Source organism: Protomyctophum parallelum, assembly GCF_964188405.1.
Source record: "Protomyctophum parallelum genome assembly, chromosome: 5".
Classification (NCBI taxonomy): Eukaryota; Metazoa; Chordata; class Actinopteri; order Myctophiformes; family Myctophidae; genus Protomyctophum; species Protomyctophum parallelum.
The window spans coordinates 19,037,169-19,064,323 of NC_139702.1; the positions used below are offsets into that span (position 1 = coordinate 19,037,169).

General features: G+C 42.9%; 1 protein-coding gene across 3 annotated transcripts in view; it reads left to right on the forward strand.

The window, feature by feature from the left end:
• The first annotated feature begins 2,992 nt into the window (after nucleotides 1–2,992).
• fam193a (family with sequence similarity 193 member A) overlaps nucleotides 2,993–27,155 on the forward strand; it is a 47,876-nt gene continuing 23,713 nt past the window's right edge. For all 3 annotated transcript variants that reach the window (XM_083765836.1, XM_083765837.1, XM_083765838.1), the window contains exons 1-9: nucleotides 2,993–3,417; nucleotides 8,815–8,889; nucleotides 9,521–9,766; nucleotides 19,561–19,748; nucleotides 20,847–21,014; nucleotides 21,305–21,551; nucleotides 22,879–23,003; nucleotides 23,725–23,872; nucleotides 25,898–25,972. In XM_083765836.1, the coding sequence (XP_083621962.1) occupies nucleotides 3,157–3,417; nucleotides 8,815–8,889; nucleotides 9,521–9,766; nucleotides 19,561–19,748; nucleotides 20,847–21,014; nucleotides 21,305–21,551; nucleotides 22,879–23,003; nucleotides 23,725–23,872; nucleotides 25,898–25,972 (1,533 nt within the window). In that variant the 5' untranslated portion in view covers nucleotides 2,993–3,156. The remainder of the gene's footprint in view (nucleotides 3,418–8,814; nucleotides 8,890–9,520; nucleotides 9,767–19,560; nucleotides 19,749–20,846; nucleotides 21,015–21,304; nucleotides 21,552–22,878; nucleotides 23,004–23,724; nucleotides 23,873–25,897; nucleotides 25,973–27,155) is intronic.

Sequence of the window (27,155 nt, forward strand, 5' to 3'; positions counted from 1 at the left end):
ATTGCCGTAAGTTATGATTTGTTTTGTTTAGTCCAGTTTTCGTTTGAAGTAATCTTTAATTTATTTATGAGTCTGTAAAACCAACTATTTATCCTTGTTTAAGAAGCCTGGTTCCTACCTCCACCATGTAGGGATGCCAGGTCTTTTCTTTTGTTAACTTATTGTAATTTTGGTTAGTTAGGGTAGTTAGGGATTTAGTATTGTAATTTTGTTTAACCTTCTGTTAGGGCCTTTAGGTAGGGGTAAACTTTTGATTTCTAGCACTCTGAAGCTAAAAAATGGAAGAACTGTGAACCAGAATTGTACAAATTGTCTCTCCAATTGAAAGAAAAGAGCCGCTCTAAATAAATTGAAGTTCTTTTCACCCTGTTTCCTCTCAAATTGTGTCATGTGTCGGTAAACAAAACCAAACAATCAGATTTGGTCAGTTTACTTCCAGCTCTAAAAGCCCCAATATAGATCCTACATTTGGGACACAGACTTGCTTTAAAATTAAAACCTGTTACGGTGCAGACCTGAAGAATTACCCTGTATTTCTTGAGAAAGAGGTGCTCATTCCTCCCTATGAGGTGTTCAAGATAAGGCCAATCAAAAAGAAAGGTATCATGAAAAAATGTAAAAAAGAAATTGCATTGGATAGTGTTGGGTATTTCAGCAATCTGAACTGCAACGCTGTAGGCGGTAGAGCCATAACCTAAGTCTCAAATGGAGTAAATGGTATGGTATGGTATAGAGCCAGACAGATAACACACTCATCCTGTTGACTAGAAGAACCCACCTAAAACGGGGCTCAACACTCACAATACCCTTTTGGTATATAGACCAAAGTTATTGTATAGTATTTAGGATGCATTATTGTCACTCTTATGCAAAGCTACTGCTATAGCATCTGCTTGTGTTGTTTCTGTTTATTGTCGTAGCAGTTGTAGCATTGAATACAAATTTTAAAAATAAAACAAAATCAAACTAGAAAAAGTGCCCTTCTGGGCACAGGTCTCCACCAGGTTATCCACAGATCCGTGCAGTTAGAGGTAAAAACACTTTTGGGCCAGTTATAGCGCCACCTTGAGGCTGAGTTGAAATTGTTGATGTGGCATTTTGTCCTCGGCCTAGTGGGAATGTGGGTGCACAATTTCACGGAAATCACGCGATGTGTTCATGATTTGCAGCATTTTGTTTGAAACTGAGCACTCCTGTGAACTTTGGAAGCCAATCTTAACCAATCAGGATGGAGTCTGAGAAATCTGAAAGACCCGTTTCGTTGAATGGCTCTAGAGAGACTGTGTACTAATTTGCGTGATGTTTGGACAAAATCTGTAGGTGTACTGTGAAAAAACTTGTTTTGCACAAAGCGGCCTCCTGGTGGCGCTATAACAGGCCGTTCTGGAAAGTTTGGGGCAGAGGTTCATGGTTGGCATCCAGGGAGTGTGTGTGCAAAATTTGGCATCGACCGGGTTAACGGTGGCTGAGATTAGCTGGTCACGGACGGACACACGGACACACGGACACACGGACACACGGACACACGGACGGACGGACGGAGTGCAAAACATACTCTCCCCATGCCTTCGGCTGGTGGAGACAATAAATGTGCTGCATAAACATATTTCAGGGTCTAAATGCTTAGTCCTTGTGCACATGGTCGTGTCTGTATTTCTTGTTCTATTTAAATTGATCACATGGCATGAATTAACAATTCGTGGCCACAATACTTTGATTCAAGAGGTTTTATTTGTTCAATCAGTTTACTGTGAAATGTTATGACATCACACAGACAGTATAGGCCTATTGCATAATGTAAATTTCCTCTTCTACCCTGGATTTGATCCGGTTTCCTGTGCAAGTGCTGACATTTTTACCATAAATATACAATAAATTCTATTTACATGCCAGATTACTCCTCAGATTACCATCTTTATCTGTGTTCATTTTACTTTTCTAGATGTGGCGCAAACATCTGACTCAAAGTCAAACACTCAGGAAGGACCGATACCTGAGAACGCGCCCACAGTCGGTAGCGTGGCATTGGTCCGACCTCCCGCTAGTCCGACCATTACTAACACTATACCCCAAATCCAAACCTAACCCTAAACTCACAGGAAGCCACAGGTGATTTGTAACCGCAGTACAGGCCAGATCAACGGGAGGTCTGATTTAAGGGTAGTCCCCCCCCCCCCATGGGCAAGAGCTGGATTGTGGTCAGCTTTTTCAAGCTACGCATCTGCACACGAGACCGCGGTGCCTATAAGAACACAGTTATTATATTACACGCAATCTAAGATTCCTCTATGGGATGTCAAGAGAAAAAATTACGCTGGGCATAGCACCCTCTAGTTCAGTGATGTCAGACTTCTGTGCTCTATTCACACCAAACTAGGCCAAACTAGGGTTTTCATTCATGATTCTGAACCCATTCCAAGCATTAGTTTTGGACGAAAACACTCCTTGGGCCAAAACTAATGCTTTTAGCCCAAGGCTTGGGCTAAATTCGGCCATATAGCCACTTGCCCAAAGGTGCTGACCAAAATGCGCATTATTTGTCTGTAGACCTGAAACATACCCTGAATGTTTCTACAAAAAATATAAGATAAGATGAGATATACTAGTACTGTAGGCTACTACAATTTTGAGACTAGTCATACTTCCATTTTTCAATATTGTTACACTTCTTATCCACTACATGCAGGGGAAATATTGTATTTGTTGCTAGGCCTACTTACTTTTAGTTTTGTACCAATCATGCATAAACCAATTATGCCTAATTATAGGCTACTTTTTCTATTTTCTTCTTCACGTGTCGCGGCTGTCGCCTTATATTATTAATTTACATTACAATTAAAATGTACTTTGTATTTTACTTTTGGGCGTTTCTACCGCCACAAAACTTCATTTCCCATAATCCCCGGGAGGGGAGGGGGCCGCACTTGCGCTGCAACGCAAGCTCTCGAGCCCGAAGAGTCCAGTCAGAGCCGGCCATATTGGAATCTATCAAGTCGGGCTTGCACTTTAGTAGCGAGTGTCTGTCGTTGTTTAGAGTCTAATAAAACCGCTATCCTCCGACTACGCGCGAGGATTCCGGCCAGACATTCCAGCCGAGACCCTGCCAACACCGGGCGGCGAGTTGTCTCCGTTGTTTTCGTTGGAGAAAACAAAAAGATGAGTCCGACCGACGCTAAGCGAGGAGCTAAGCGCAGGAAGAACAAGCGGGGCGGTGGCACCAGCGGCAGCAGCAGCGGCAGTGTGTCCGCTGTGTGCAGCACCGGCGCCGGCAAGGCCGGCGTCGGTGCCTCGGCCCTGCTGGTGGGGGGATCCGCAACGCCCGGTGCGTCCTCCTCCTCCGCAGTGAGCTTCCTGCCGCCGGCGGTCATCGCCGGGGGGAACGGGAGTGTGGGATCCCTCATGGGCCTTAACGGAGAGGTAAGAGCCCGGTGTGTGCGGGGCCGGTTGCGGTGCCACTACTGTGTGTGGTGTGTGTGCGCTGTGCGGGGCTTTGCAACACCCCGCACACAACGGCATGATAACAACACACACACACCACACACACACACACACACACCACACACACACACACACACACACACACACACACACACACACACACACACACACACACACTGATGCAGCCAAGCGGGCCTTGGGCTGAGGATACGACACGGAAAAATTGGCAAGGATAAGCCTGTGACGTCACACCACACCCGGTAGTTTGTGTAGGCCTAATGCCCGACTATAACTATGAATGTTATCAAGCAATAGGGGTAATGAACGAAGTTACTTACAACACTTATTATTACTGTTATAAGTATTATGAATTATTATTATTAAGCAACCGGTACGGGTCTTCCGATACATGACGCTTAGTTGTGACATCTCTGATACATCCTTGGTTGATATGCCAACAGCTGAGGTGGGATAGAGGCTAGAGCAGCCAGGGAGACGGCTAGCTAACCACCAAGATACTGGTTTATGTAGCAGTAGTAGTTGATTAATTTTACTTTAATGACTAGTATGTTAACCTGCTAGTTAATATGCAGTTACACCACGCTGGCTTTTGTCTAATCCCGTGGCTGTCGAGTTTATCCCTGGCCTAAAATGTTATGACTGCAGTCTTTAGCGACTGCAGCTAGCTGAAACCCAACACAACTTTACATTGTTCAGACGTTTACTTGTGTTTTTTATTAAACGAGCCAACGCCTTCGACATCATATGCGTCCCTTAATGGCCATTTAACCTTGTTATGATGTTCTAAATCAACGTCTGGTTCTGTAGAACCGGCCTACAGCCTGATACTGCTTGCACAGGGCAGGGAAAAAATACACAAAGCTAGCTTGTTGGCTACTAGTTAGTTGACGTTAATTCAGGCCTTTGCTTGTTTGGATCGTGTTCACCATGAACCACTATGAATGGTCCTGAACGGTCCGGTGTTTATTATAAACCTCAGGAACTCATCTAAGCTGTGTCATGTATTAGCCCAATCCGTGATTGTTAGTATATTTGTATAAATCATATTGGGGTTATAACAATTCACACACAGTGTAAGTTCTTAGAGTTAGATTTTTGGATGGAACATTAATAACCAATTTGCAAGTTTCTTACCCTCATCTTAAATACAAAAAACCTGGTCTGTTTTACTCCAATGTTTACAAACAGCACCACTGGCTGACTGCAGTGCTGAGGTATTTTAGACCAAGCTGATAATCAAACCCAGAAAGCATTCCTGAACTATGTCTGTCTTCAAGAGCCAGGCAGCTCTTATCCCAAACAATGACACAGAGCCATTTAAACCTCCCAAAAAGGGCTTGGTAATTGCACATCTGTAGCATATGGAACAAGATACACGACTTAAATAAGATGGTGTTGGCTAATTACATTCATATTGTGTTAGTTAGGGTCGTCGCGATACACTCTTGAGTCTTAACAATATGATACACAATATTTGCCTCAAAATAACGATGCGATGCAATATTATCAATATATCTCCCATCTTCCATTTGTTGTGGCTGAGTTAATAATAATTTTCATACATGTTATAAAGCACTCTTCAAAAACAACGTTACAAAGACATACACAATGAAATACACAAAAGTAACATGAAAGCAGAACCTCAAGCTCAAAATGTGTCACTATCTGCTATTTTGGAATTTGAACTCTGAAAAGTAACAGTTTTGGTTTCCACCCGACAGCGACGACATGATCACATCGATACTGCATTTAAGTATAAATCCCACTAGGCGTCTCTGTTCTTCTGTCTCTGACGGAGCTCCTCTGACACTCTGTCTGTCTCTGACGGAGCTCCTCTGAGACTCTGTCTGTCTCTGACGGAGCTCCTCTGAGACACTGTTCTGTCTCTGACGGAGCTCCTCTGACACTCTGTCTGTCTCTGACGGAGCTCCTCTGAGACTCTGTTCTGTCTCTGACGGAGCTCCTCTGACACTCTGTCTGTCTCTGATGGAGCTCCTCTGAGACTGTTCTGTCTCTGACGGAGCTCCTCTGACACTCTGTCTGTCTCTGACGGAGCTCCTCTGACACTCTGTCTGTCTCTGATGGAGCTCCTCTGAGACTGTTCTGTCTCTGACGGAGCTCCTCTGACACTCTGTCTGTCTCTGACGGAGCTCATCTGAGACTGTCTGTCTCTGACGGAGCTCCTCTGAGACACTGTTCTGTCTCTGACGGAGCTCCTCTGAGGCTAACGCTCCGGTTCGGTCTCTATCCTTTTATTACTCTATGATGCTAATGTACCGGGTGCTCAAATACAATTTCTTAACCTCCTGTAGGTTTTAGTGACCACAATATGGTTGCTGCAAAGACGTCTACAATTACTAAAGCAAGAGCCAAAGTTGTATATAGATTGCACCTACAAAATATTTGCTATTTTTGATAACTTGGTGGAGGATGTTGACTGAAATGGCGTGCACAGTGCTGCTGATGACCTAGTGGTTTCTTGAACTGCTTTCATGAATATATTCATGAAATAACACTGTACTGCAGCCTTTAAGTGTAATGCAATGGCACATCCAACAGCAAGGTCTTCATCCTCAGACTCAGAGTCTGATAAAGAGCCAGAAGGCCCTTTGCAAGCACCCCCAGTTGAATATGCACTAGGCCACACCTGCTACATAAAATATATATATTAAAACTGCTATAAGCAATAATATGTCAACATTTTAATTACCTTTTTTTTTATTTTATTCCGACAGCCAGCAATGGGTAGAACGCTCCCAACAAAGTTGTAGTCTCTGCAATCTGCATTAAAAGATTTTCCTAGAAGCTTTGTCATTGGTTGATTTGCCTGTCTGCTTCCTGATTGGTTAGTCATTGCAACCAGGTTCTTTTTCGACCAATGACAAAGCTTCTAGGAACATCTTTGAATGCAGATTGCATTCAAATGTGTCACAGAGACAAATGTTTTGGAGCGTAAATAAATAATCATTACAATTTTGACATTATTGCTTATAGCAGCTTTAATTTAACACTTGACAGTTTTACCAAATGTATGTGGGCAAATAGATCAATTGGTAGCAAACACTTCTCAGAGTTAGACGGTGTCCAATTTGGACCCCTGGTGGGCCCTCTGGCATCATTCCTGTTTTAATACCATGTGCCGTGAAAAATGAAGGTATACCAAATACCAATGTATGCTGACAATGGTTTTAGTTTGACTTTATTCTGTTTATTTGACAGTGACACAATTCAAACTTAAACCGTTTTGTTGCATTGTACAAAATTGAGCTCAAAGCTAATTTTCAACTGCAGTTCCTGGGCAGGTGTGCAATAATAAAACGGATGGAACAATCACACTACATGAAAACATAAAATAATACATTATTATGATACAGTTTGATCATGATGTTACATAATAGTGATGATGATGATGGGTACTTTTATAGGTAGTGATAAGTGAGCAAATTCACTCACTCAAATCAGTTTTTAGACTTTTTTTCCCCCCTCCGTAGCATAATGATACCAAATGATCTGGTTGGTGGAAAACTCGATCTGTCAAACTCTTTTCAGAATTCTAATTCAAAAATAGCAAAAGTAGCAGATCTACAAGCGCAAAAATTTGTTTCGAGCTTGTACATCTAATACGTTTGATGCTTTTGTGAGTTATTGTTATATCAAGTAGGGCATTCATTTACGACCCCCCCCCCCCCCCCACACACACACAAAGTTTAAATATGGATTAACGAGGTTTCTGCCCGACGGCAACAAAATGTACTTTTAGTGAGGAGTCTGAGGACTAAACTTAGCCCTGTCATGGTTTTCTTCATATGCTACAGCTTCCGCTAGGCTATTCTAACTGTGCTGATGTTTATGCATGACAGTCTTTTCTTCTGGTACCTATCTCTTATGATGTCTTTGCTGAAAGTAGCCAAGCATAATCTTGTATATCTGCGCTTTTTAGTGAATGTACACCTCAGAAGAGAGTGTACAAATGTCACCAGTCAGAGAAATCCCTGCCGTTCTCATGCATCATCATTTTCCGACAGCGGTCGAGATCATGGATTTCACAATGCCACGCCAGATTTTCCGGCCCTTCATTGCCGACAGTTTTCTACCTCTGGTCTGCTTTGAGGCAGGATTCCAGAGAAGAAGGGAAGATATAAGCTCATTGTCAGCGCTCTGTAGCAGTGGCCCGGTAAACTGTTCTTCTGGATCGGACTAGTGAAGAAACACGGGGAAGGTTGCCGTATATTAGATTAGTCGATGGGTGCGGGTGGCTCTTCCAAGACAGATTTTGCGCTCTCATTAGAAGGCGGGTGTAAGTTCCATCCAACCGTTCTCATGGTTCTTCTCATGCAGGGTAGCAGGCTCTGAGGAAGACGTCTGAAATCTGACAAATATTTAAAATGAAAGAAGATGGTGCTCTTTTGCATCGTAAAGTGTCATAACATTTATATAACGGCATCTTCAGAATTTAAAGTTGCCATTCAAAAGAAAATAAATATAATTTTGATTTGAGCCCCTTTTTAATTAAATTTGCTGATATCTATAAAGACAGTGAGACACTGCATCATATCAGTCTTTGTCAAAGTAGCATTCCCAGGATGTTGCATTGAAGCATTATTCATTCATTTATGCAACAACAGGACACTTTGTTATGTTTATTGACTATTTTATATATATATATTTTTTTGTTCTAAATCACAGGTTGACAAAGTAAACATAGCTAATGTCCTGGACACTTTATTTACGGTATTGCTGTATATTGTCTACCCGGAAATACCCGTTCATTCACAATCATTCAAACATTCTGATCTCTGGTCTATAGGAGTGACTATTCTGAACATGCTCCACTGATAACTCCCCAGTACAGCATAGAGAGACTTTAAACATTTATGGAATTCTGTAATTATCTCAGAAAGGGGTTGACGTGGGGTCTCAGACAAACTCTAATCAAACAGAGGTCTGTGGCCTATTGTGTATGAATGTGAGGGTCTGTGAAATTTAAACGTTTGAGAACCACTATCAAAACATTAAAGCATAATTGTTTGTTGACCAACGTTGTCAATACATCACCAGTTTCTAAATTCTGACCATATAGCTTTGACTACCCTACATTGCATTGCTATGACACTGCTGAACTCGGACCATTAAGCCACTATGTGGAATTTGACCTGCAGCTCAGCATAGGAGAAGTAGCCCCAAAATGAATGAAACGCAAGTTCACTGAGGCGAACTGTGTACTATTCCTAAATCATGACATACACTACCATGTTGTTATAATGGCTGACATTCCTGGGACAGATAATTGATCTGTTCCTTTGATGCTAATGTCTGTGCTGTGGTCTTACATGGAGTTGCGTGTGTCTCCCCCAGGTTCAGATGAACAGTAACGTTACGCCACAGTTTACGGAAGGGCCCGTCAATGCTGACTTCTCCGGTGTTCTGCAGGTAATCTATATTCCTTAACCACACATTAATCTTAATTTACTTAATTTTCTCTTTCATTTTCCCTGCCCTTGTTCACGTGCATGGTGTGATGTTTTATGGGCGTTATTCTGCTGCAAATGCAGTAATTCAAATGTGCAATGTCCAACTGTGGTATTATGGAGATAGATTGGCAAGATGCAGCGAAGCGATTAGCATTATGTATAATGCATGGATGTTATTATTTGATACATCTTATGTTATTATAGTCTCTCTAAACGGACTTGTTGGCTCACACAATATCGGAATGATTCTGCCGTACAGTCCTCTCCACGTTTTGTCTTTGCAGTCATGTAAATTCTACTGTAAACCAGATTAGTCAAAGTTTAGTTTGCTGCTTGGCATAAAAGGAAATATATTTTATTATATTTTGTAGAATATTTGGTCGGACTTGAGACTGCTTGTTTTGGAGTATTTCTTATCAATATTATTATATCGTTGCTGTCAGGCAGAAATCTTATCTCCATTTTTGTGTCTTTTCTTGAAGTAACGCCTTACTTGATCATTCTAAAGTGTCACACAAAAGTAACAAATACACAAGCTCAAAACATTCTGTCTCTCTCTCCGTCTCTCTGCGTCTATTCCATTCCCCTAGACTCCATTCACCTTTGGCCTGAACCAGCGGGCTCCATACACGGCCGGAGACCGCTGCCTCCTGTGCCGGTGTGAACGCAAAGACAGCATCCTTCAGGCAGACACCGGAGGGCTGCCCGGCCAGAACGGCTCGTCGCAGCCTGCCAAGACGCCCAGCGCCCTCCAGCTGCCCCTGTGGGTGTGCCCCGACTGCCGCCGCACTGTGGAGAAAGAGGATCGTCACGCCACACTGGAGCAGTCGCTGGGGGTGAGTGACTGGCTATAACTGGCCTGGGGAGGAGGGCTGCATCTGCCGTGAAATGTTCTTAGCAATTCCCTTGATTAGTGTTTTTGATGAATAGAAAAATATATTTTTTGGGGGTAGGGTCAGTGTGTACATTTACCACTTTGCTTGTCCGGGCACAAAGGTCACTTGTCTGGATACAAATGAGTCATTTCACATTCATTTATTATATATTTGTATTTATCACTAGAGATGGCCATGGTCAACTGTTTAAAGGTATATTCAGTGATTTCACTTAATTCAAATATCACTTATTTTTTTGTTTTGTTGTGATAATCCTCCCTACTATAGAGTGTGCTGGCCATATAAGGAGTTCCTCCCTGTCCCCAGTTAACCCCTGGGGGTCAAAAAACCTTAGGTTTCGTTTTTGACTCTCTATCCTGATTGGACGAAAGGCTGGGTCCCACAGCCAAAAACGAAACCTAAGGTTTTTTGAGTGAAATCACTGAATATACCTTTAACCAACATTAAAGGATCTTTGGCTAATTAGCCAGGCATGCCTTAATACATTATTATTGCCCTCTATAACTAAAGAAAACAACAAAACGAATATTTTATTTATTTTACAAATGGTTCATATTTTACTCGAGAGGGATAACGCCCATTCCAAGTTGATGATGTCATTTGTTCATGTGTTTTTAGTTATTGTTTGGCAATTATATTGTATTAAGACTTATCTGCCAGGGATCCTTGTAAGAAATTATTCCTACCGGATTGGATTATTTACTCGCCATCATCAAAGACTACATTTTCCAACATTTGACTATAGCTATTGTATAACTTTGTGATAGTTGTGTTGGAGATACACGTTTGAATGAGCTCCAGTGAGTGGAGACAAGATGTCACAGTAATATAGTAGGCTACCTCACCATTATACTAATTAATTAATTTGACTCTGCCACTTGCTGAAAATAGCCAATCTACAAGCTCACAACGTGAATTTATAGACTAAATCGGACATTTTGGAGAGCAACACATTTTAGTAAGAAAAGTATGACTGGATCAGGGTCCATTTGGTAAGCATGTACATTCTCATAGCGGATCAGTTTTTACATTTTTATCCTGTCTGGTGGTAGTGGGACAAACATTAATTTCTCCTGCCTTTAAAGGACAACTTTAGTTTTTTTCAACCAAGGTTCATGTTTTAGGTTGTTATTAGAGAAAGTAAAAGGTGAGTGTTTATTTTCTTTCATTTGATGCTTTCTTTCGTTTTAGGGATTTTAGCTGTTTTTGACAGGGGGGCGGGGGCATTCGAGCATGGGGCTAAATATGTATTTTTTTTACAACATTTTATGGTGATTTATTTTTGTATTATTTACTATAGTCCTAATACACCCCAGGAAATTACATCTGGCCACAGAAGATCACAGGATCTACTGAATGTGATCTACCTACATGGGGGAAGGCTTATACTTTGTGTATAGGCTCAATATGTCAGTTTGTCACATTCAATAGATCCTGTGATCTTTTGTGGTCAGATGTAATTTCTTGGGGTCTAGTAGGACTATAGTAAATAATAAAAATATAAATTGCCATCATATTTTGTAAAAAAATACATATTTAGCCCCATGCTCGAATGCCCCCGCCCCCTGTCAAAAACTGCTAAAATACCCAAAACAAAAGAAAGCAGCAAATGAAAGAAAATGAACACTCACCTTTTAGTTTCTCTAATAACAACCTAAAACATGAACCTTGGTTGAAAAAAACTAAAGTTGTCCTTTAATGAATGCCTTCTACTTTTGTGAGTAGCATTAACATATGGAGTGAACGGAATTCCTTTATACAAAGACTGAGTGCACTGTCCGATGGTTTACCATATCTTAATTAATTCATACGAGTCAGACCCATTGAAAGATTATAGATTATAGCTGCGCTTCACCTCAGAATATAGTCATGCATGTCACAGAGCCCTTTAGAATCTAGTATGTTATGTCTTGCAATCACACAGCTGTGTCCAGTCAGACAATGGACGAGACTGTATCCACTTGGCACCTTCGCCACTTCATGCCGCCCAATGAGCTTGTATTTCTGCCATTTATTTAATGCCCAAAAACGGACACAGATGCTTTCCTGATTTTAATGGGTTAAAGAAGCACTATACAGATGCGTGTACTGTAGGACATTGTGGTCATGTTGTTGCTATGAGACCACTGGAAAGGCCTCACTGTTGTAAGAAGTTGAATTGTTGCGTTACTGTTTTTGATACTCTGAGACCTAAAAACACACTTAAGCCCTCATTGCTGGCTGATACCAGGAACAGTCTGACCTTTCCATTGTAAACGACAAGAGACAGAGAGGGGAGACTCCTTTTAGGCTTTTATGTATGTATGGCTTGAACCTTTTATTTGTTGACTTGATGAGAGCAGGTGGCACAAAACGATAAGTGTTGACTCACCCGGCTCTATCATTTGGAATTGTATCATTCAAAATGTTGCTAAAATAAATAATGTTTACTGTAAGGTTGGTTAGATGAATGGTTTGGCGATGTATTTCATCCCGGGACTCATAGTAGGAGGATGATTCCCAAATAAAACATTTTGAAGCGTTTAACTCATGTTTGAGCTTATATGGTTATAATTAAAAGTATCTGATGGATTTTACAGGACATGGTGGTTAGATGAGTATTGCAAAAAAAAAAAAAAAATCTCTGACACATCTATCTCTCACTCACTCGCATACATACACAGCTGCAACAGAGCCATTGAGTCCTGCCGCCTACTTAATGATTAGTGCCTGCCTTCTCCTCCCTTGCCATCTTATTTTAAACAGATTGCACAGGTGCTACCACAAAGTAGCCTGTTCCATGTTGATGTCCCCCCTGGTCTTGCAATCAATGCTATTCTTAATGCTTACTAGACCTGTACGTGCCCGTCGGCCACCGGCCTACTTGAGAACGATGCCACTTGGGAACCTAATTATAATACCCGTTGTCAACTTGTCATAGCACCCGTTAACTATCTGTCTATGTCCCTTTTGTGCCCATATTGTATTATGGAGATCTCTGTAGTATGCAATACCTGGCGTCATAGCACCCATTGTAACTGTCTGTCTGTGTCCCACATGGAGATCTCTGTATCTGCCTGTCATGGAGATCTCTGTATCCTTGTCTACCTGTGTCTAAAGAGTGCAAACTGACTGAAAAGTGGACTGGTTAAGTAATCAATTGGCAGGTGTGGGGTTGCCATGGCAATCAATTGGCTGAGGCAGAGGCTGGGAATTGCACAGGTGAGCGCACTTGGGCTAATTAGGCCCACTGGCAGAGCCTGACCAGAGCCTTTTGTGGTGTTTGTGGACAACCGCGGGTCCGACCGACTCCATACCGGGCACTGCACTCCATGTGGGGTGAAAATGACTCCACTCTTTCAGTTCACACTTCAGCAGACCTCACAGATGGCGGAGCCGGGAACGGTTAAACACATTTTTTGTCTGTTTGTTTTGGGGTAAAGCTATTGTGGTGTAGCTAGAAGCCGTCGTGCAATCACATCAGAAGCTCTTTAGTTCACCTCCCGGTCCACCTAGGCTAGTATACTTGTCGAAGGGCCCCTGAGCATTAGCCATATGCTGGGTGACACTGCAACTTCATTTCTACAAGCTCGCTTCAAGGTGCCTCGCTTCAAGGTGCCTTGTAAGCTTGTAGAGTGACTATTTATTAATTTTTGCTACTGAATAAAAATCAAACCTCAATTCTATTAGAAATGATTATTCTTTATAGTCAAATTAAATTGATTAACTCTAAGCACTGCTTCCCAGACATTTTCAAGTCAAGAAGGACCACTAAATTGATATGTATTTGGCCACTGACCCTGATTTAGTTGGGGACCCTCTGGAACCCCCTCAAGGACCCCTGGGTGTTCCCTGTTGGGGACCCTCTGGAACCCCCTCAAGGACCCATGGGTGTTCCCTGTTGGGGACCCTCTGGAACCCCCTCGAGGACCCCTGGGTGTTCCCTGAACCCACTTGAGCTTTGTTTTATACTAGTAATCCAAGTCTATTCTCAGCATGTCTTCATAAGACCATGGCTAATTTAAGTGCAGACAAATCTTGTGATTCAACAGAAGGCAGTTTATCTCTTTCTTTTCCAGAACACAGACTTTCTTTTCTTTCTAGTGGTGTGCATGGAATGGTGTGGTTTTTGGCTGTGATTTGTTACACGCCCTGTGTGAGTAGAACTTGTGTCTTATCAACCTGCCCTTTTTATAGAAAAGAAGTGGTTGACTGACTGGGGCTTTGGTGACATGCCTTTGTATCGTTGAGGAGAGATCTCTTTCTCCGCCACACATATCGCGCACACGCACACGCGCACATGGACAGTATTAGAAGAAGAAAGAAAAGTTAAGTGCCGGTGGTGACAAACCATAGGCGATTTATTTTAAAATATGTTTTTAAAATATTTTTTGGTAGTCATTTTCTTAGCCATTGAGTTCTCACAGATGTGTACACAAGTTATTTTAGACTTGTGTCCCCCCCACCTCCCCAAATGTGTTTTGTACCCCTTTTTATAATTGCACCGCGCGCATGGGGCGGTGCATGCAAAAAACACTAAACGTAAACATGAAATATTATGCCGCAGTCCTCACACATACTGTACATTCCGTTGTCTCAGCAGCAACTAAGACTTTTCATATTTTCCAGAATTGTCTTCCTAAAATGAAGAGATAACCTGATTTGGTTTCATCATTAGACTGGAGGGCAGGCTTCCTTTTTTTAAATCAGATCAACGAGGCTGATATCACTGGAGAGATGAGGTCCAGGATGCGTCTCTGACACAGGGGTCATCAATAGTGTCCATGGCAAAGACTTGGTCTTGTCCGTGGCTATATTTAGTTTCTCGTTTTTATACACCATTATAATCTTATTTTGATCATAATACCCTATTCCTGAACGTGAACTCTCCATGTTTTCTTCTGAATATGTATGATGCTGATTTAAACTGACTACGACACTATGGCACATTAGCACATTAGTACTAGTGGTTCTCAAATGTTTTATTTGCAAGGACCCCTTAACTCAGAGTGTACATGGAATGGAACCAAATGGACCCTACACACTCAGCACATGGTGATGACCCCTGCACTCTGACGCATAGACATACGAGAAGCCCCATTACTGTGTACTCTGTAATACGCACCAAGTATTGCAGAGTTGCCGATTTGAACTATAAATTGTTCAATTAATAAAATGATGACATGATTTTGATATATAAACAAATGGATTAAGCACTTAATGGTGTGACAAAACAGTGGGAATGCTCACAAAGAGTCACGATACGATGTGTGCTGAGCTTGTAATGTAGATCTGAGATTTTCACCCCCTGCCGAGTAGTTAGGATATAATATGGTGCAGAACCGCCAATCCGACATATATGTGCATGCCATATATGGTCATATACGGATGACATCAGGGAATCAAGGACTGATGGATAGAGAGATCTCCATATAACACGGACACAGATTCTAAGTACAGTAAGAGCATAAAACCGACACGGGTAGACGGACAGACGGACAGATACAGAGATCTCCATATATGGGCACAAAAGGGACACAGACAAATGGGTACAGCTACTTTAAAAACGCCCCCGATACTATGACTCAGACATACGGGTCGGATCGGCGGTGCAACGTACGTAGATGTGACTCGGCCCAAACCTTTCGTTTATTAAATTATGGAAGATTTTCTTTGCTTATATTATAGATTAAATTGATTACCGGTAGTTGTATTAACTGTACTGTGGGAGGATGCATTGCAGACTGACCATCTCCTCTCTGAGCTTGTAGATGGACTGTTTTCAGCACATGACACCGTTATGCAATGGAATCATCTGAATGGCACCCCTGGCTGCTGGCGAAAATAAGTTCATCCTCCAGTCACCCATATTGGTTGACAAAAGCGGTGGGGATAAAAATAACTAGAAAAAGTGCCCTTCTGGGCACAGGTCTCCACCAGGAGGATAGGAGTGTGTGTGATGTTTGGCTAAATGTTTAGGAGTGATATAAACATGTTTTTTTGTTTGTTTTTGGTTTTTGCAACAATCTTCTTCATTTTGTTGAGGAAATGCAGAGCCAGATTACTCATAGCATCTCTGAGGATATAATTCTGGATGAGCATGCAGGACATGTGCAGCATTTTGTACAAAACGGGCCACCCCTGAAAACTTTGGAAGGCAATCTTAGCCAATCAAGTGTAGAATCTGACAAATCCAACAGACTCGTCTTGATCACATGACTACAGAGATCATGTGTACCGATTTGCGTGAGGTATAATTTTATGGAAATTGCACACTGTGCTTTGTGGCATTTTGTTCGAAACGGACCAATCGTGTGAGCTTTGGAAGCCAATCTTAGCCAATCAGGATGGAAGATGGGAAATGGTGCAGATCCGTGTTGATCACATGACTGGAGATGGTGTATACCGAATTGTGTGATGTATGGATAAAATGTGTACGAGTAATCTACATAAATGTGATGTCATGGAGCTACAGTTGTAGCTTTGCATCTGGAAGTTGAACCCAGCTCAACTTCAATTTGTATCTTTTGTAGCAGCTACAAACGTCAGATTTGCTTTGTAGATTCACGTTGCTGGCTTCCATTAAAAAAATAATGGTAGACAATTTCAATTCAATTCAATTCAAAGGGCTTTATTGGCATGAGAAAACATACGTTTACATTGCCAAAGCAGAAAGAACAATACAACAATACAGCAATACAATCAAAACAAAAATTATGTACTTTGTCAGAATCTTCAATAGATCAACTTCTATGTACCAAGATCACTCGATGCAGGTATAGTGCAGGAATATACACAATGATTAGTCTTTACGGTGGTTGTGTTCCATTTGATATCCTTCTCCTATCACAGCAACTCACAAATCTTGCTGCTGTGTTTGCACATTGTTGTACTTCACCCAGCAGATATGGGAGTTTTTTGTCATTGTCTCCACCAGGCCGAAGGCATGTGGGGAGAGTATGTTTTGCACTCCGTCCGTCCGTGTGTCCGTGTGTGTGTCCGTGAACAGCTAATCTCAGCCACCGTTAACCCGGTCGATGCCAAATTTTGCACACACACTCCCTGGATGCCAACCATGAACCTCTGCCCCAAACTTTCCAGAACGGCCTGTTATAGCGCCACCAGGAGGCCGCTTTGTGCAAAACAAGTTTTTCAATGCCATATTTTGCACACACACTCCCTGGATGCCAACCATGAACCTCTGCCCCAAACTTTCCAGAACGGCCTGTTATAGCGCCACCAGGAGGCCGCTTTGTGCAAAACAAGTTTTTGCACAGTACACCTACAGATTTTGTCCAAACATCACGCAAATTGGTACACAGTCTCTCTAGAGCCATTCAACGAAACGGGTCTTTCAGATTTATCAGACTCCATCCTGATTGGTTAAGATTGGCTTCCAAAGTTCACAGGAGTGCTCAGTTTCAAACAAAATGCTGCAAATCATGAACACATCGCGTGATTTCCGTGAAATTGTGCACCCACATTCCCACTAGGCCGAGGACGAAATGCCACATGAACAATTTCAACTCAGCCTCAAGGTGGCACTATAACTGGCCGAAAAGTGTTTTTACCTCTAACTGCACGGATCTGTGGATAACCTGGTGGAGACCTGTGCCCGGAAGGGCACTTTTTCTAGTTGGTCATGTTTTCAAAATCTCCGTGTGTGGTTGTAATCTGTGGGAAGTATGTGTCTCTGATGTCTTGGTACAATGGACAGATGGTTAGGAAGTGTAGCTCGGTTTCCACTTCATTTAGTGTGCAGTGGGTGCATAGTCTGTCTTCTCTCGGGATACAGGTCTGCCTATGACGGCCTTTCTCGATCGCGAGACTGCTCACTGAGTCTGTACCTAGTTAAGATTTTTCTTTGTTTTGGGTCGGTCACACTAGACTATCTTTGCATCTGCCTGTGTGAAGACAGCATAACTCGTATACATAAAATATGCATTCAAATACTAATCTTTGAAATTAATAATAATAAACTGTGCCATAATGTACAGATTATGTTCATGTCTCGTCCTTATTTCTCTGATTCTTTCTCTCACTCACGCACGCACGCACGCACTCACTCACTCACTCACTCATGCAAGTACACACACTACATTGCTGTGCTAAAAAGTCCTGCGATTTCTTCAGTAGCGAATGAGTCCACAGACAGAACAAGTGACTGAACGCAACTCATTACTTTAGGTGTAAAGACAGTGGAGGAAGTGGAGCAGACAGAATACAAGAACACAGCATGGACACAAAGACAGATGGGGGCTGCCGGTGCCTGTCTTCATGAGCGCTTGTCAGTGGTAGAAATGAACTAAGTACAAATTACAATTTAGAGTAGATATTTAGCAGGCACTCTTATCCAGAAGCTAGGTAATCACATACATATAATGCAGAGATGCATTGTAGTGCCTCAAACGAGGATCATAGAATGCAGAGATGCATTGTAGTGCCTCAAACGAGGATCACAGATAAACTAAGAAGCAAACAATATACAGTATTATCTTTTATTATCTTTTACTTTAAATAAACCATAATGGTCTTGTAAAATCCTCAATTTGTTGTACAATTGCTGCACTGCTGCTATATTGTTTCTAATTAAGCACTTTGTATCATTAGTAAGAAAGTTGATGGTAGTACTTTTACTTTGGTACTTTTAAACCCATTTCCCGCCAGCATTAATTAATCCCTCGATAGCATATTGCCAAGGTTTTATCGTGCGTAACACTTACTTTGAAGAGCTAAATATCCGTAATCGCATGTTCCTGTGACAAACTGCTGTGTAAAACTGTGCAAACTGTGTGTGGTGTCTTCACCGGCTGTTGTTCTCTCGGTCGATGGTGGATAAAGCCGACCACGAGTATCACAGTGCCTGCTACAGGCCGTTGAAAACGCTTGTCTGGGCCAGAAACTGCCCCTCAATGTCGTTTCTGAGATACAGGCCTTTGAAGGCAGGGCTTACAAATAATGCAAGTGGATGCGCACACACCTTCAGAATGGCCGCAACCAGTGTCCCACTCTGTGTTGATGTGTTAGCAAAATTAGCTACGATACGATTAAAACTTGGATTAAAGAATGTAAACCCTGGTTCACGAGACTCTCGTGTTTGGCGGGCTAGGGTACTAATTTACACCCTTGTGTTCCTCGTGTTAAGTATATGTTGATGCCAATACCTTTGCAGTTTTACTAAAGACACATTTTGAATACAGGACCATTACTTAATATAACAGAGTATTTTTTATATTGTGGTATCACTACATTGACTTTGTAAACTATCAGAGCACCACTGGCACTAGTAGTGCTCGTCTTCAAAGTGCCACACCCCACGTTCGAAGCCCTTTCAGTTTGGCCCGGCAGCACCTTGAGTAGAAAATAGTTCAACTTTTGAAGAGGTGTGTCAATTGGGTGTCCAACTTGTTTCAAGTCATGGGCCACATTGGGCAAACCCGTGCACAAGCCTTTACCATCGCCTTTACCTTTTCAACCTGTTGGTCTGCTTAACTACTTATACCTGTATTATACTTCACAACATGTCACGCTGCGACACACTGTGAGCTTGTCCAGCTGTTTCCACTAGTTTTCTTTTTTAAATCTAAATCGAGGTATACATATAAAATAATCTTGATAGTGAGTTGAAGTCCTGTCGCTCTGCCCTACTCGTGAGGTTATGAGAGACACTGGTTTGCTGCATTAAAATCAAAGTACAAACGTTTATGTTACTTAAAACTTGATGGATTAAATAACGTTTGCGTTTTGTCCAACAGAGCCAGGACTTCCTCTTGCACATGCCAGTGGCTAATGGAAGCCTGGGACAGGAGGCCACTGCAGGAGACCGAATGACCACCGCTCCACCTACATTACCCATGCTCCCCGGCGGCCCTGACCTCGCCACCCAATTGACCACCACCGCCACCGAGACGGTGTGCAGCTGTGAGGCCTGCAATGAGAGAAGGTCAGTCAAGACCCAGTAACACAGGACACTGGTTCTCAAAGTTGGCTCTGGAGACCACAAGGGGTCCTAGAGAGAGTTCCAGGGGTCCCTGGCAACAGTTTTCAACTATTTGAAAATGGCTTGTGTGATAAGCTACTTTTGTAAAATATTATCTAATGTTGACAAATGTTCTCTTATGAGGGACCCTGGCACAACATCTTCTCACATGGGGATCCATGGCCAAATCATCATCATCATACTATAATTGGCTCAATGTCTGTCTGAATGTGTCAGAAACACTGTCGTAGCACCTCACTGCCTACACCAATCACTCCCACTTTGTTGACCACCTGTTGAATACCCCTGTTTTAAACAAACATTTTGTAGTCACTTACAGCACATTTTAAGCACTATGCAGTTCATTCAACGAATGGCGATAATAGTTTTAATATTTTTGGAAAATGTGAGAAATTTGCATGGAGACGCCTCCCTACATTGGAGGAGACAGTTGCACAATCTTTTGTGTATGATGGAAGTTTGAATGTTATTGTGACCTTCATGAGTTCATGACTAGGGCCACAAGATTATACTTAATCCTGCTGTTCATTTCGTCGCATGTGGTCATTACCATTATTTATCATACATTATATTTGTACACTCTGGGTGTAATCAATAAAGCCCTTCTGCAAATCTGCACACATAGAGAAGAACAGTCAACATAGAGAACAGATATACAGTAGGTCCCACACATCTTGTCTTCACTTACATGAATGTATTTAAAGAAACAACCTTTTGGTTTAATTAATAAAATAACAAATTACAAATTTCATTCGATCCTGATGATACCTACATTCTGTTGGCAATACACATCGTCTTTGTTTTCATTTTGTGTTTCAATTACCATAAACAGTCGTTTATGGATGGTAATGTTTTGTAGTAGTTGAATAGGAAAATGAATAGGAAAATTAATACAGTTAAGTCTTTTCAAAAGTTAAATTACACTAAAGACCTACCGGTAATAAAATAAAAAAAGTTTTCATTGCCATCATTTAGCTGCTTGTACCTGTACCTGTATGTATGAGTGCCAGATGAACCCTCTTGATTGTTTCCGTCTTACAGGGAGGTTTCAGCAGAGTCAGAGCGGGAGTCTCAGCAGCTGCAGAACCACTGGTCGGAGGTTCGATACCTGGTGCGGTGTATCTACCGGCAGACGGGCACTCCCCTGGCAGACGACCACGACCAACCGCTGGAGAGGGACAGGGAGGGCATGAAGGAACTGGTGGACAGGTGAGGAACCCTGGGGCCTTGCACCATTTAACTTTTTTTTAATGATTTATTCTAGGCTAACAGGAGCATAGTCTCATGCCATTTTCTGTCTCCAGCCCAGCCTTGTACCTTTTCTTCCGGTATGCCTGGTTGGAAAAAGGACTCCCAGAGATACATACTGTGTGTACATAAAAACATGGCTTTTACTGTAAGCTCTGTGAATTGTGCATGACTACTTCACAAGGGTCACAAGTACTCATCTTTTGTAATTGATGCACTGTGTGCGTGTGTCTCCCTCCCTCTCTCTCCAGGCTCTGTGAGAAAGACCCCTACCAACTGTATCAGCGGTTGGAGCAGCAGGCTCGCGAGTACGTTCTGGAGATGAAGGTGCGACTGCTGAAGCATCTGTCGTCGGGCTCCAAGGCCGGGGGCCCGGTGGGGGCCGTGGTGGGGGGCCAGGGGCCCCCCCAGGCCCACCAGTTCATCTCTCTGCTGCTGGAGGAGTATAGCGCCCTCTGTCAGGCTGCACGCACCATCAGTAGCTTCCTGCTCACGCTGGTCAGTCCACACGCAAAAAACTACTACACTTTCTATTAGGGATGTCCCGATACACTTTTTTCGTTTCCAATCCCGATACCACAATTTCTGTGTTAGCCGATACCGAATACCGATACCAATTTTGTGATCTTGTGTTGTGTTTATAGCTATCATCTAGCTATATATCTCGTGTTGTATTTATAGCGGACTCCTCACTCAAATGTGCACTTGCAGTTTGGGCAACTCCAAAGCAAACTCCACATGCCACAACATTTTATATACTTGCCATAGTGTCAACCCCTTACCCCTGTGTCTGATCGGTGGTTAGACTGGCATATTCGCCGATACCGATATGACCCGATATGTCAAATAAGCGCCGATACAGTATCGGGACATCTCTACTTTCTACCAATGCACACTTGTTATTCATGCATAATAATGTGGGTGCTGGGGGGAGCTTTGTCGAGCATACGAACACAATTGGCCCATGTTCGGGGGAGCGAAGCTGAGCCAGGGAGGGTGTTATTTGTCATTGCATGTACTCCTACGGGCTGGGGGCAGGGAGTCAGCAGGGAGTGTTGTGGGGCGAGAGGACTAGGGCCACGGCTCTACGTCCTCCTGCTGGGGGCTCCTCACTGGTATGTGAGTCAGTAGGATACAACAGTATGCCCTCCCGCTAGGGGCTCCTCACTGGGAGGTGAGTCAGTAGGATACAACAGTATGTCCTCCCGCTAGAGGCTCCTCACTGGTAGGTGAGTCAGTAGGATACAACAGTATGTCCTCCCGCTAGAGGCTCCTCACTGGTAGGTGAGTCAGTAGGATACAACAGTATGTCCTCCCGCTAGAGGCTCCTCACAGTCAGTAGGATACAACAGCAGTGACAACACACAAATGTGTGTGAAGAGGAATTCATTGGCATACTTACTGAATTGGGGAGACAAAGGGGTAAAAAGCAAAAATATAAATAAAGTAAAAAATGGTGTGCTTTCTACCTTTCTAAATGAAATTGCATTATTTAGATATTTCCCAAATATATATGTGATATCTGATTATTCATGATTAATTGTGCTGCCCAACATGGTCTTAAAATGTTGGCAAGAAAATGTTGTCCTTGACAGGTCTTCCAAGTGGTCCCCAGACTGACAATAGGAACCAAATGGACCCTTATGGGTCTCTAACTCTGAGCGTGTACAAATGGAAGCAAAATGCAGTTCGGTCCATTTGTGTAAATTAACACTAGAGGATTTTACAGTGTGGACTGGGGTCCCAAATATTAAACAAATCTTATCAAAAGGGGTTGAAATGCAAAAACCACTGTCAGTAAGCCCTCTAACCCTCTGGCCTCCAGGAGAATGAGCACCTCCAGAAGTTCCAGGTGACGTGGGAGCTGCACAATAAGCACCTTTTTGAGAACCTGGTGTTCTCTGAACCCATCTTGCACAGCAGTTTACCTGCATTGGTTTCACAACTCAAGTAAGACACTTAACTTTACTTTCCACACTGTCCCAAAGCATAATAATAATAAACGCTTAAATAAACTGCAATATGGATGTTGTTGCTGTTGGACAGAAACCTCTTATCTCCATATTCTAACTTCATGCCCTACTTTATCATACTACAGCGTCACACAAAAGCATCAAATGTAGCAGTTCCACAAGCTCGTAACATCATTTAATTTCAACTCTGAAAAGTAACAGTTTTGGACGATATAGGTACCCAAGTCAAGGATATTTTTCTGTTGCAACAATGCTTTTAGGTAATAACTTGTATCAGGCAGGTCAGTATGTGGGGGAGAAAAACAAAGCTTGTAGATCAAATGAGTGTCTTTGTAATGTGGCCCAGAGCCAGCCGTATGAAGGCTTGGCAGTCTTCATCCGCTGCTGTTGTCATCCGGTCTGCTCATGCACGCCACCACATACCGTGACTCATACAGCCAGGACATGAGGTACAGGACGTTATTGGACATCTAATAATGATCAAGTTCAACGTTTGATACTTTTGTGTGCCGCTGTAGTATGATCAAGTAGGTAGGGCGTTAATTTGTGAAAAAACACAAATTAGAATATAGGGATAAGTTCGATATGTTCAAACTTCCGATGTCCAGTGCCCAAAAAATTGATAATTGCAAATAATGATTTAATCAAGTACAATGTCATGATGGTGACAACCCTAACTGTCAACCCTGTGTTCTCAGGCACGGCACGACGTCACATGACTCATACAGCGAGGACATGTACAGGACGTTACTGGACGGCTACCTGCAGCTGCAGCAGGAGATGGCTGCCGTGGCCGCAGAGTGGCAGGAGTGTGAGAAGAGGATCGACAACTACGTAGATGAACAGGTAAGACCCACACCTCCTGATCCCCACAGTACTCAGCCCTCCTGGGAATAAGGTCCAAGTGTCTTTGAGCAAGACACTTAGGCCCTCATTTATCAATCGGGTGTAAAATCTGCCACAGATTCGAGTGCAGGTTTCGTAGTACACCCACGTCGCCACGGCATTTATAAAGTGATCGCAAACAGCTGATCCTTCCTTTATTTTGTTCTCACGTTAATAAATGTCACGGCTGAATTTGATCTGGCACGCCCTAAGAAATCAAGCCTCGCCCTCGTTTTTGCGACATGAACAACGGCAATACGTTTCCTGAAACCATGGTTACATGAAAAAATAGGTTTCTCCCGTGCCTTGCTGCCCGCCTCACCCCCCTCTCTCATACACACGCACAGCACGCACACGCAACTTGCAAGCCCAACTAACTGGTGTGTTGTTAAACAAATAAAGAACGAACACCTGCATGAATTAAATAAAGTTGTAGGCCTACCCTGTCTGTTTCACTCTCACCTCGCTTGCCTTGCTGTCATGCACGCACGCATCTACATGACACATTAAAATAAAGCTGTCTGTTTCTCCTCTCGCTTCGCTTCCCTTGCTGCCCGCCTCACCCCCCGCACGCACGCACGCACATATCGCCATTTGCAACTTTCACTGTGTGTTGTTAGTTGTATATTAAATTATTAAAGTATTTTTAATTTAATATACAACAAGATATATTAGTGAACGAAAACCTGAACCTGTGAACCATAATTAAATAACAAATAGGCACACACACGTGACACGCTGCTGTTTTGCAGCTGCTCCTCCTGTCCTGTCTGTCTGTCTGTCTGTCTGTCTGTCTCTCTCTATCACAGTGGTCCGTCCGTGACCAACTGACCATGCACGTTCCGACGTTCGACAGTCTATTTAGATTGCCTCGCAGACGTCGTTAGTCACTGCAGTGGCCGGGCTGTCAACTGTCATTATATGAATGTGCAGCCAAAACAGTATATAGCCTCATGTGGCTGGTGGTGGGCAGCGTGGGCTGGCTGGGTAATATACCTATATCTCCGATGCAGTTCCCACTTGCGCTGGGAGCCTGGCACGGTACATTTGGCATTCGAGCGACGCGTCGGGTTTATTATATTGCACATAGGCCTACCGTAAGAAAGACATCGGCCTTCATGCTGTAGATTAGGCTACAGTAGGCTATAGCCTACCTGCACGTTGGGACTCTCTGCAGCTGAGCTGCAGCACTGCTAAACTATAGCCTACTCTCCAACGTCCCGTCATGGAAATATTTCAGGTTTCAGCACAGACAGCCCAAATCCTCGCATGTATGCGCTGATGCAAAACACTGTTTAAATGGCTTAAGCATCTCTTGCAACATTGTTTTTAATTGCGCGATTTTATCTCCTACTAATTTCATATGACACATGTATTCCTTAACATTTTTATTTATTTATTTTTTACATGTAGCCCATATACATTATACATACCTTTTATATAAACATTTTAGGAGTGAATACATATATGTTTAGATGCCTGTGACAGCCTCTCAGCAGTTCAGACAAGGCTGCTCCGCTTGTGTAAGACAGAAAAACAGCCAAGGACAAAGCGTACGCCAGGTCCCGACCAGACGTGACTATTTGTCCTACTCAAGTTCAATTTCAAGCTTTGCCGGAAATGATAAATGCCGAAAATGTCGGCAATTTCGGCGTGCGCCCATATTTTGGCGTACGCACGGTTGATAAATGAGGGCCTTAAAACCCTAAAGCTGAATTCTATTATGCTGCTTTCCCCCCCCCCCATTAAATGGGTGTGTCCGAGGTAATGACTGATATCCTCGTAAATTTACGAGCTGGTCCGGTGTGCGCTCCGCTGCTCCAAGTGACTCGATGCCAGCGGCGGGCAAGAGAGCTTTTTACATAATGATACTATGCAAAAACGACTAGTACCTTGAAATTAGTTTTGATATAATTCTGACATTTGGTGGATATATGATGATCTGGGATGCCATATGAATTTCTTTGTTTGTTTTTTGTTTTCCAGCTGCTTTTTAAGGTTGAGGGTCAGAATCTATCCAATCAACGAACAGAGCCACACAAGTCTCTGATTAGTAAAAATGTAAGTAATTTACACTTACTGTATATGCATATTTTTAAGCACAGCATCACATCCGTGCACCGAGTTGACCGCTCATTCACCAATCACTTTCAAAGTCTATGACACGGAGGGGGGGGGGGGCACACGGTACGGTGGCGCAGTCGGTAGCGCTGTAGCCTCACAGCTAGAAGGTCCTGGGTTCGATTCCCGGTCCCGTTGTGGGCGTGTTCTCTCCTCCGCTTCATCTGTGCCCATACCCTAGTTGGGGTTGGCAAAAAGACCTTTCTGATGGAAGGGAAAGGAACTGGTTGGAATAGCGTGTTCCTTCCACGTGCTACATCCAACCGGGGAAACTCCCGCCTACCGGGTGAAAAGAAGCGGCTTGTTGGACTCCTCATGCATACGGAGGCATGAGGTCAGTCCGTTGCTCTCCCCAGGTTGGAAGAGGGAGTGTAGCGCTCAGGATTACATTAGATAATTGACACAGGGTGAAAAAATGGTTTGTAAAAATTGTGGGATAAAAATGTAATTGGAAAAAAAAGAGTCAATGACATGGCCATTTATGGCATATTCTATATAAAGACGTGTTACACACAGCATGCTGTAGCATGAATTTCATGTCTGTGTGTGCTGTATGTGTGTGCAGTGGTGTCATGGTGATTGTTTTACTGGTACCACGGAACGACACACACGCACATGCGTGCATGTGCGCATCATGGATTCGCGGCATGCACACAGAACAGCTGCATAGCCTAAAATCATATTGTTAAATAGTGTATTAAAATGGTCAGACACACTTCTTTGTCTTTGTGCTTTACTGCACACTAGCGAAACTAAAAAGTTTGCTTTGGACGATTGAATCTGTAACTGTTCTTTGATGGAGGAGAACATCACACAGCAGCAGTAGCCTACTGGAGCCATAGCAGTCCACACTGCTGTAAATCAAGTGTGCATGCTTACCGTATAGGCTACGTGCGCTCACAGTCACCGCTCAGGTATAAACAGTTAAAGCTGCTGTTATGCAAAGTGGTAGCCATTTGAATTCGGCACGGTACTTGACACGGTGTAAAAATAGGGGGAGGTGGGCGCCAGTAAACCACTGGGTATGGTGCGTCTTGGTGGACACTTCTGAATGTTATCTGATAGACATCACAGAAATAACTACTAATAGTTATAATAGGACACTCAATAAACTGACCTTTTA